The sequence below is a fragment of the Babylonia areolata genome, chromosome 13 (assembly GCF_041734735.1).
Source record: "Babylonia areolata isolate BAREFJ2019XMU chromosome 13, ASM4173473v1, whole genome shotgun sequence".
Taxonomy (NCBI): domain Eukaryota; kingdom Metazoa; phylum Mollusca; class Gastropoda; order Neogastropoda; family Buccinidae; genus Babylonia; species Babylonia areolata.
In genome coordinates, this window is record NC_134888.1 from 6,786,084 (window position 1) to 6,798,291 (window position 12,208).

The 12,208-nt window shown below is 44.9% G+C and overlaps 1 protein-coding gene and 1 non-coding gene across 2 annotated transcripts in view; both read left to right on the forward strand.

Annotated features, from left to right (window-relative positions):
* The first annotated feature begins 3,978 nt into the window (after positions 1–3,978).
* Positions 3,979–12,208, forward strand: part of LOC143289008 (uncharacterized) — a 17,880-nt gene continuing 9,650 nt past the window's right edge. Inside the window, exons 1-2 of the mRNA XM_076597771.1 lie at positions 3,979–4,170; positions 11,551–11,721. Of these exons, the coding sequence (XP_076453886.1) occupies positions 11,609–11,721 (113 nt within the window). The 5' untranslated portion in view covers positions 3,979–4,170; positions 11,551–11,608. The remainder of the gene's footprint in view (positions 4,171–11,550; positions 11,722–12,208) is intronic.
* Trnah-gug (transfer RNA histidin (anticodon GUG)) lies at positions 8,524–8,595 on the forward strand. The gene has a single exon. It is a non-coding gene; the product is annotated as a tRNA-His (tRNA).

Genomic DNA, 12,208 nt, shown 5'->3' on the forward strand with positions numbered 1-12,208 from the left:
ACAGACAGACAGACAGACAGGAAGACAGACAGACAGACAGACTGCCAGAAAGAAACACACAGGCAGGCAGACAGACAGACACGCAGGCACAAGAAACAGTCAGACAGAGAAACACACCTTTACTTCTTGTGCATGTTGTGAACATAGTGCCCAGGTGGTTGGGTGTGTGGAGAAATAGAGAGATGGACTGAGGGATGGACGGGCAGGTGGGAGGTTGGATGGATGGGGTTAGACTAATTGTGGATGAGTGATTAGATGGGTGGATGGATAGGTAGTAGGTGGATGGATGGGTGGGTTTGTACTAACTGTGGGTGGGTGATTAGATGGGTGGGGTATTTGGATGGGTGGATGGATGGATGGATGGGTTTGTACTAACTGTGGGTGGGTGATTAAATGGGTGGGTATTTGGATGGGTGGATGGATGGATGGGTGGGTTTGTACTAACTGTGGGTGGGTGATTAGATGGGTGGGTATTTGGATGGGTGGATGGATGGGTGGATGGGTTTGTACTAACTGTGGGTGGGTGATTAGATGGGTGCGCATTTGGATGGGTGGATGGATGGGTGGATGGGTTTGTACTAACTGTGGGTGGGTGATTAAATGGGTGGGTATTTGGATGGGTGGATGGATGGGTGGATGGATTTGTACGAACTGTGGGTGGGTGATTAAATGGGTGGGTATTTGGATGGGTGGATGGATGGGTGGATGGGTTTGTACTAACTGTAGGTGGGTTATTAGATGGGTGTGCATTTGGATGGGTGGATGGATGGGTGGATGGGTTTGTACTAACTGTGGGTGGGTGATTAAATGGGTGGGTATTTGGATGGGTGGATGGATGGGTGGATGGGTTTGTACTAACTGTGGGTGGGTGATTAAATGGGTGGGTATTTGGATGGGTGGATGGATGGGTGGATGGGTTTGTACTGTGGGTGGGTGATTAGATGGGTGCGCATTTGTATGGGTGGATGGATGGATGGATGGATGGGTTTGTACTAACTGTGGGTGGGTGATTAGATGGGTGCGCATTTGGATGGGTGGATGGATGGGTGGATGGGTTTGTACTAACTGTAGGTGGGTGATTAGATGGGTGTGCATTTGGATGGGTGGATGGATGGGTGGATGGGTTTGTACTAACTGTGGGTGGGTGATTAGATGGGTGCGCATTTGTATGGGTAGATGGATGGGTGGATGGGTTTGTACTGTGGGTGGGTGATTAGATGGGTGGGTATTTGGATGGGTGGATGGGTAGGTAGGTGGATGGGTGGATGGGTTTGTACTAACTGTGGGTGGGTGATTAGATGGGTGGGCATTTGGATGGGTGGATGGATGGGTGGATGGGTTTGTACTAACTGTGGGTGGGTGATTAGATAGGTGGGCATTTGTATGGGTGGATGGATGGGTGGATGGGTTTGTACTAACTGTGGGTGGATGATTAAATGGGTGGGTATTTGGATGGGTGGATGGATGGATGGGTTTGTACTAACTGTGGGTGGGTGATTAGATGGGTGCGCATTTGGATGGGTGGATGGATGGGTGGATGGGTTTGTACTAACTGTGGGTGGGTGATTAAATGGGTGGGTATTTGGATGGGTGGATGGATGGGTGGATGGGTTTGTACTAACTGTGGGTGGGTGATTAGATGGGTGGGTATTTGGATGGGTGGATGGATGGATGGATGGATGGGTTTGTACTAACTGTGGGTGGGTGATTAGATGGGTGCGCATTTGGATGGGTGGATGGATGGGTGGATGGGTTTGTACTAACTGTGGGTGGGTGATTAAATGGGTGGGTATTTGGATGGGTGGATGGATGGATGGATGGGTTTGTACTAACTGTGGGTGGGTGATTAGATGGGTGGGTATTTGGATGGGTGGATGGATGGATGGATTGGTTTGTACTAACTGTGGGTGGGTGATTAAATGGGTGGGTATTTGGACGGGTGGATGGATGGATGGATGGGTTTGTACTAACTGTGGGTGGGTGATTAAATGGGTGGGTATTTGGATGGGTGGATGGATGGATGGGTGGGTTTGTACGAACTGTGGGTGAGTGATTAGATGGGTAGGTATTTGAATGGGAGGATGGATAGGTAGGTGGATGGAAGGGTGGTGTTTGTACTAACTGTGGGTGGGTGATTAAATGGGTGGGCATTTGATTTGGACGCCAACACGTCCCGACTCTGCAGCTTTCTCACCGCCGTGCACACACACACACACACACACACACACACACACACACACACACACACACGCCCGCACGCACGCACGCACGCACACACATTATAACTGTTGTGACGTACCAAATGCCTCGTGTGCTGTGCTAGCAATGTCCTCTCCCCGTACAAAGAGCAACAACAACCGCAACAAAAAACAACAATGATAATCATAATCATCATCATCGAAATGGTGATGAAGATGATAAATACTGAAATGCATAAACGCGGAGGGAGGGAGGGGGAGGGGGGGGGAGAGAAAGAAAGACATTTTTTTTTTTTAACGGTGTGAGAAATGAGGTGTGTGCTACACCTCAGATAATTTCTTTCACCCTTTTAAACAGACCATCAAACTCTAAAACCGGCGACTTGGCAGGCTTCGAAATCCTACAGAAAGACACATTTTTACAACTGATAACTCAAAACAATCGGCTGCTCAATTCCGATCCCATGAATTAGCCTACAACCAACTAGATAACGTTTGTTTTTTGTTGTTGTTTATTTATTTATTTATTTATTTTAGTTTCTTTCTTTGTTTCAACGTCTTATGGACAAATGGTAGATGCTTTTAAAACCAAATGCAGCAGCAGCAACATAAAAAAAAGGTAATGACAATGAAAAGAAAAATAGTTAAAAAAAAAAAAAATAATAATAATAACAACAAATTGACCCATTTAAAAATGCATACGTTGTGAGTTTCAGTTTCAGTTTCAAGGAGGTGTGACTGCGTGCGGGTTAATCCATATACGGAACGCCACATCTGCTGAAAAAAGGAGTATTGCCTGCTGGTTAGGTGTTGACAGCCTTTGTTTGGTCTGTGTAAAACATTAACATAAAAGATATGAATAAGGAAAAAAACTGGTGAAACAAGAACATGCAGAGTTAACGTTTCATTTGAATGTTCGAGTATGTGCATGTCTCACCACAACGGAAGACACTATGAATATTATTGACTGAAAAACGTTTATTGCGGGGATTATATAATCAGGGAATAGCCGATAGTCTCTTTACGTTGTTATTCGGTCCATTGCGCGTATCGTTTACGCATGCAATAGAGTTATACTTTCGATATTCACAATACGGCACGTTGAGATGTTCGCATAACTGTCTGATTTGTCTGTCAGTCCGCACATGTGAATAATTAAACACTGTGGACACCCCTTTTTTCCGGAATGTCCTTTTAGATTAATTCATCTCTTTTTTTTCTTTTTTTTCGTTTGTTTGTTTGCAAAGGGGTGTGGTTGTTTGTTCAATATAGTAGTGATGTATACTTTATGTAGTTAGCCTGTTAAAACTGCTTAAATTTTACACACATTCAAACTCATACGCAGAATTGGTGGAGTGGAGTTTATCGACCTATCAGCTTTACGCCCGTAAAAACAAGTTGTCTGTGGCTGTGGTCTTTTCCACGGGGGTGTGACGTGGTCGAGGCGTTGATCCTGTACACACAAGTTTGTGCACTTGCATACATACAAGAGAGAAAGAGGTATGCTTAGAAATGATAATGAGTGCATAAATAAACCACTGACAAACTGTTCTAAGCATGTGTTTGCTTGGCAGAAAATATCAGATCCAAATCATAATCAGAAGACAATCTACTATTTTTCTCTTTTTTGTGTGTGCAACAGATACCCAGAAATAGCCACACACCTATCATTTCCGAATCATTTGTTTCTTCTGAGAATTGATATGTCCAACTCATGCATAATAACGACATGACACAGCCAATCGCTGCAGGGCAGAGAATGACGTCACGAGGGCCACACGATCGCGCAGTGGAAGCAGACGATCTCTAGGCAAGCAGACGACTTCACCTCGGCCTGTGCACTGGAGTTCTCTCAGGAATTTCCCTGTAAACAGCTTGAGAACTGAAACACCTGGCCCTGTGATTTATCTGTTGGGAGTGAACGGTGTGGTTTCGTGAAAGGTGAATTCTGAACGGCCAGTTTGTGTCGAAGGTAAGCCAGCTTTGCTTTGTTGTTCAGTTCTCTTGGCCTGTCAGTGACTGTTGTTGGTGAGCTGCATTGTGCTTTGTGTGCAGACTTGTTTTGTTCTTTTCATTATGAAATGTTTATCGTGAAAATTATGCTGGTGTTACTATGTTTGTGGCATAAACGATACAGTCCCAGTGAACACCCTGCCGCCAAGATTAACGTGGTGTTTTGCCCCAAAGAGAAAAGAGTTGAGAGTCAAGAACGCAACGCAACGAAATATCGACATGTTTTCTAGTAAGTCCACTGACAGAATGCACTCAGAAAAGAGCTGACAACTGTATAAACCATCTCTCTTAAATGTGCTACATTGTTTCAGGAAACTTGATGATTAAGAATGTGAGGTTTCGTCGTGAGAGAACTGGACCCATATCATTTCATGTTGTGTAGCAGCAAAGAAGGCAGAGCAAGCTACACACTATAAAATGAGTCACTGAGCTGAACCGGTCGGGTACTGAATATTAATGACTACGCCCAGACAGTCAGAGTAACAAAGAATTATCCCTTTAACAAGAAAATAAGCAAAGAAATATATTTTTTCTGTTGCTGATAGGTCCGAAAGGAAGACCTCAGAAAAGGTGTCATTGTTGAGGTGTAAGACATGGGATGTTTGACGTTAGACAAAGTCTTACTCTGGTCTGTTACGGGTTGTGAGTCTGACATGTTAATGATATGTTCATCTCATTATTGGGTTTACAATAACATTGCTAGCACGAGCGGCTGCTGCGTGCATCGCGCGCGCAGGGCAATGGCGCTTCCGTCCATTGTTCCCAGTGTGGTTCTCGCTGTGAGCACAAGCGAAGTACAGAGTATTCTGTTTTTATATCGGCGATTGTTTGTTTGTGAGGTCTAACTAGATGTGTGCTGTAATTCAGACACTTTGTGCTGTAAAAACGAGATAATATGTGTAACAGGAAATGCATAGACTTGCCATCTTATTACCGATTTGGGTGTGGGTTTTGACGCCAGGCTTTGTGAGGGTGGTGAGACGTGTGTGTCACACATGCACAACACACACACACACACACACACACACACACACACACACACACACACACACAAACACAAAAAAAAAAAAAAAAAAAAACCACTCACACACACACACACTGGTACACACCACATTCACTTCCTCCTTCACATCCGCAAACTGTTTCCCTTCCTCAACAGTATCCTCGTCTATCAGTCATATACATTGGGAATTTTACATGACAAAGGCATCGTTTGATCTGCATAGTTTATAGTAAGAGAGAGAGAGAGAACAAAATGACCACAGTGCTGACTGACTTGTCACACACACACCCTTTCCCTGTTGAACCTGTGCTCCTCTTCAACCCATCTCGTCCTTCACAGCCCGTCCTTTCCCCAGCTCTCAAACCTTGCCCCCTGGTGCGGCACTCACGGATGTTGTAATGTAACAGTTGTTCTTTTCATTATCTTGTTATTGTTAGTGGAATAATACAGTAAAAATCCTTCTTCTCCGTTTATTTTCTTTCTTTTTTCTTCCGTGTTTGATTCGTCAAATCTGTAGAACTATATATATATATAAGGCTTTCTTAGTGCCTAATCCTTTACCCATTGAAGATTTAATCAATCAGTGTTCTTCTTCTACTTCTACTACTGTTGCTGCTACTGTTGATGCTGCTACTACTACTACTACTGCTGCTGCTGCTACTACTACTGCTACTACTTCTTATACTGCTACTACTTCTCCTCATCCTCTTCTTCCTCTTTATTCTTCTTCAACTCACCCACACTCCCACTGATCCGCCAATCATCTTCAACGTTTGCTTGTTTGTTCGCATAGTGAAACACCCATCTAAATAAACCCAAACAGACGTGCTGGAATTGCTTGCCCAAAGCTGAGCTGTGGATATAGTGGAATTTAAAAAAGACTGTCGCTGGATTCACCGGAAACAGCAATGATAACACAAAAAGGACCAATCAGATGACACGAGTTACCAGAAGAACAAAGGTAGCACCTCTCTGATTTAGTAGATGGGTATTTTGTTACCCGAAATTTTGACCTGAACACACGGAAAGCTGAAGCCTCAGAACGATCAGTTTTGAGGCAGTGGGTGTTTAAATGCCCTTCCAAATCCGAACAGACTCTTGTCCAGCGTTCCGATGCTAAGAGACTAAGGAGAAAGACCCAAAGCTAGACAAACCAGCGTCAGACTTCACCTGTGCGCAGTGTGGGAGAAACGGTCACTCCCGTACTGACCTGTCCAGCCACACCTGACACTGTATCAGTCACCACCTAGAGCACAATTCTAGACCTGTCCAGCCACACCTGACACTGTATCCGTCACCACCTAGAGCACAGTTCTAGACCTGTCCAGCCACACCTGACACTGTATCAATCACCACCTAGAGCGCAATTCTAGACCTGTCCAGCCACACCTGACACTGTATCAGTCACCACCTAGAGCACAGTTCTAGACCTGTCCAGCCACACCTGACACTATCAGTCACCACCTAGAGCACAGTTCTAGACCTGTCCAGCCACACCTGACACTATCAGTCACCGCCTAGAGCACAGTTCTAGACCTGTCCAGCCACACCTGACACTATCAGTCACCACCTAGAGCACAGTTCTAGACCTGTCCAGCCACACCCGACACTGTATCAGTCACCACCTAGAGCACAGTTCTAGACCTGTCCAGCCACACCTGACACTGTATCAGTCACCACCTAGAGCACAGTTCTAGACCTGTCCAGCCACACCTGACACTGTATCAGTCACAACCTAGAGCACAATTCTAGACCTGTCCAGCCACACCTGACACTATCAGTCACCACCTAGAGCACAGTTCTAGACCTGTCCAGCCACACCTGACACTGTATCAGTCACCACCTAGAGCACAGTTCTAGACCTGTCCAGCCACACCTGACACTGTATCAGTCACCACCCAGAGCACAATAAATTCTAGACCTGTCCAGCCACACCTGACACTGTATCAGTCACAGTCACCACCTAGAGCACAGTTCTAGACCTGTCCAGCCACACCTGACACTATCAGTTACCACCTAGAGCACAATTCTAGACCTGTCCAGTCACACCTGACACTATCAGTCGCCACCTAGAGCACAGTTCTAGACCTGTCCAGCCACACCTGACACTATCACTCACCACCTAGAGCACAATTCTAGAACTGTCCAGCCACACCTGACACTATCACTCACCACCTAGAGCACAATTCTAGAACTGTCCAGCCACACCTGACACTGTATCAGTGACCACCTAGAGAACAATTCTAGACCTGTCCAGCCACACCTGACACTGTATCAGTCACCACCTAGGGCACAGTTCTAGACCTGTCCAGCCACACCTGACACTATCAGTCACCACCTAGAGCACAATAAATTCTAGACATGTCTAGCCACACCTGACACTGTATCAGTCACCACCTAGAGCACAGTTCTAGACCTGTCCAGCCACACCTGACACTGTATCAGTCACCACCTAGAGCACAATTCTAGACCTGTCCAGCCACACTTGACACTATCAGTCACAGTCACCACCTAGAGCACAGTTCTAGACCTGTCCAGCCACACCTGACACTGTATCAGTCACAACCTAGAGCACAATTCTAGACCTGTCCAGCCACACTTGACACTATCAGTCACAGTCACCACCTAGAGCACAGTTCTAGACCTGTCCAGCCACACCTGACACTGTATCAGTCACCACCTAGAGCACAGTTCTAGACCTGTCCAGCCACACCTGACACTATCAGTCACCACCTAGAGCACAGTTCTAGACCTGTCCAGCCACACCTGACACTGTATCAGTCACCACCTAGAGCACAATTTCAGACCTGTCCAGCCACACCTGACACTATCAGTCACCACCGAGAGCACAATTTCAGACCTGTCCAGCCACACCTGACACTATCAGTCACCACCTAGAGCACAATAAATTCTAGACCTGTCCAGCCACACCTGACACTGTATCACTCACCACCTAGAGCGCAATTCCATGATCGCCTGAGACAGGTGGATGTCCATTTTGATACGGACTGATAGGACACGTCAGGAAATTCAGTATGTACGATGATGCCCGTCTTCACATATCTGTCCTTTATGAATCCTTTTCAATGGTTGCACCCATGGCGCGTGGAATGGACCTAAAATTTACCCACTCACCCTCTGTCTCTCCTTCCCTCTGTCTCTCTTTCTTCCCCCCTCCCCCCTCTCGCTCTGTCTCTCAGTCTTGGTCTATCTCTGTTTCCCTCTGTCTTGTCTTCCACCCTCTCTCATCCGCCCCACTCTCTCTCTCTCTCTCTCTCTCTCTCTCTCTCTCTCTCTCTCTCTCTCTGAGTCGTGATAGTCTAGTGGTTAGGACCTCGCGTTGTGGCCGCGATAACCCAGGTTCGAATCCTGGTCACGGCATTTCTTTACGGCAGATGTGTAAGTCGGCCAAAGTGCTAATATCTTCACCGTTGGAAAATAAAGATTCATTCATTCATTCATTCATTCATTCTCTCTCTCTCTCTCTCTCTCTCTCTCTCTCTCTCTCTCTCTCTCTCCCTCTCTCTCTCTCTCTCTCTCTCTCTCTCTCTCTCTTGAAAGAGTCATTCCATAGACTCACGGATACCCATCAATGTTTACTTCACATATACCTATCATACTGACTTACTGTTTGCCTGACGCCCACAGGTGAACAATCCTGTAAAAAGCATCACCTAGGTTACATAAATGAATCTTGACACATCGCCAGAAATTTCAGGAGAATCAGTCAGCACGTTTAAGAAACGTTTTGGGTTTTTTTGTAATGTGTAAAGCGCCATTCCTTGTTCTTCTTCTTCTTCTTCTGCGTTCACTCGTATGCACACGAGTGGGCTTTTACGTGTATGACCGTTTTTACCCCGCCATGTAGGCAGCCATACTCCGTTTTCGGGGGGGTGCATGCTGGGTATGTTCTTGTTTCCATAACCCACCGAACGCTGACATGGATTACAGGATCTTTAACGTGCGTATTTGATCTTCTGCTTGCATATACACACGAAGGGGGTTCAGGCACTAGCAGGTCTGCACATATGTTGACCTGGGAGATCGTAAAAATCTCCACCCTTTACCCACCAGGTGCCGTCACCGTGATTCGAACCCGGGACCCTCAGATTGACAGTCCAACGCTTTAACCACTCGGCTATTGCGCCCGTTGCGTCATTCCTTGTAATGCACGCTCGATTTCGCCGTACAATGTAAACCAACATTTAAAACATGCATTTGAACACAAGAAAATAAGACAGATTACATGCAACGCCCTGTTACTGACATCTAACCAAAACACTCGAGCGCTCATCTATATTCATTCACGCATACAATCATCACATACTGCACAAAACACATCATACATTATAATGCATCACAGTACCAAAGCAATGCACAAAAATATCACCATATTTAATCAACATCGGGATACACAAAACACCATATCACAACACTTTAAACTATTCTCAGAATCAGAATACATAGCAGTCATGTTACAGTACTTTAAAATCTACGTTTTGCGCCATTCTGCTGACAGACAAACTGGAATGTAAACACAACTGCTGGTATGATAGTATGATAGTATCAAGACTTCATACTGTTGTGAGGCAAGGTGATGTTTTAAATACGGTAAATTTGTAGCTAAAGATCTGCAGTTCCATTGAAAGAGTTTCACTCTTTGAATTTTCTTTTGTTTATGCATTATTGTTATCATTATAATTAATATTCAGTTACACAATTATCGCTGTGTTAAGTCTGGAGAAGGACAATGAGAATGACTACTATAATTGCTGAATCAAATGAGCAGGTAAAACTCGTGATTGTGGACATATACCAATGATGGATGGAAAAGAGATACGTAATGCGAAAAAAAAAAAAAAGAAAAAAAAAAAACCAGCCCCCCCCCCCCCCTCCCGTCAAAAAAATAAAAATAAAAAAAATCAGCGAAACAAAAATGATAAGATTAATTAAATTTCTAATAGGGTTCCTCAAATGATAACGGAACGATATAAACAAATTAGTCGATCACCAGCAGGAATCATTGCTGTCATAATTCATGTCATCAACCACAGTCAACGGACAACAATAGTAGGGAGTCTCTTTCAATAATCAAATAATACTTCGTAGCGGTTCCACCACGGGATGTCATCAGCAAGGTGCCTATGGCTGTAGTGGTAGGGATGTTGGGATCTTGAGGTTTTGACTTTGTACCTTGGCCTTGCCGGTCATCGTGGGGGCTCCCAGAAGAGGTCCCGCAGGTGCCTGCCGATGTTGCCTGCAAGAACGCTGGTTCCTCTCTGGTTGGGGCGAATCGTGTCTTTCGTGTAGCTGTAGATGGTTTTCAAGTTATCACACTGAAATGGCACTGTTGTCTTGGGGGTCGACCGATAGGGTTGTGAAGAAAAGGGAGTTTTTTTTCTCTTTTTTGTTCTTCTTTTTTTTTGTGGGAGCTATCTTGATGATAACGATTTTGCTGTTTGGATAATTGTGAGAAATTTTCTTTGCTGCAGTGAGAAGGGAATTGCATGGTATGGTTGCATCTTTTGTTTTGATGTCGTTGGTTCCACAATGAATCAGGGTAGCATCGGGTGGGTGGTTTTCATTTGAGGTGACTGAGTCTATTGTTTTCTCCAGTTCATCGGTGGTGGTGTAAACCTTGGCAGTCTGAGCGTGTATGCCGTAAGACTGTCCAAGTCGTTTTGCTTGTATACTATTGAAGACGGAATGAATGATTGAAGCTGTTGGCATATCTTGTTCTTTGCCAGTCTTTGTGATCTTCATGCTTTTTTTGTTGTTGACATCATTTGTGTTCTTCTCGTTCTGTTTTGTTTTTGTCTTCGGTGTTTCGTTTTTCTTCGATAGATGACTCTGGGATCGGAGGTCTGATTTTATGTTGTTTCGATCCTTGCTTCAATAGGCTGATGGGTGTCTTTCGTATCTATTTGTCTCCCTCCTCTCTCTCTCTCTCTCTCTCTCTCTCTCTCTCTCTCACACACACACACACACACACACACACACACACACACACTCTTTCTCTCTCTCTCTCCATCTGTGTGTGTGTGTGTGTGTGTGTGTGTGTGTGTGTGTTTATTTGGTCAGTGCTTTGTCCGAGATAATTCTGTGTGTGTGTGTGTGTGTGTGTGTGCTCTGTGTGTGTGTGTGTGTGTGTGTGTGTGTGTTTATTTGGTCAGTGCTTTGTCCGAGATAATTCTCTCTCTCTCTCTCTCTCTCTCTCTCTCTCTCTCTCTCTCTCTCTCTCTCTCTCTCTCCGAAGAAATCATTTTCAGTACATTTTTTTGTTGTTGTTCTGTATACGTAGCACTGACCAGGGAGAGCGGTGTGTTTTTCTCCTAGGAAAACACCACCACTCCGTCAGTATCGGGTCATTTCCCTGCAGTGGAGACGTGACAAGATGGGGGCATGCTTCAGCGTTCAGAAGAGAGAGTACAGTAACCCGCACATCATCGACATTCAGGACACTGTGGCAAACGCTACCTGGCACATGTTCTACCACTCCATGAGCAGGTATACAGTCTGTCGCGAAATGGGGGAAAGGAAAGTAAATCTTCAATCTTCTTGCAAGTCCCATGGTTTCCGAACATTTGCATACTGTTTTTTTTGTTTTTGTTTTTGTTTGCTTGTTTGTTTTTTGCGGGGTGGGGGGGCTGCTCCTTGGTTTTGAAATCACCACAGAATATCAAACACAGTACAACTTGTAGTGCCTGTCGCAAAAAACTGGTGAACGGAAAGTAAATCACGAATCTTAAATCTTGAATATTGCATTGCAATGGTTTCCACATTTGCACACCACGGATCTTGGTTTTGGTAAATCTCTACCACAAAATCTCAGACACTGTTCCCCTGTTAAACCTTTCAAATCTGATCTCAAAGCATCAGACGCTGTTCCATTGTTAAATTTTCAAACCCGTTCTTAAAACATTATTCGTTCAAACAATATATTAAACTACATCCCCCATTCCCCAGACAGTCTTTGTGCGTTGATGTTTGTTGG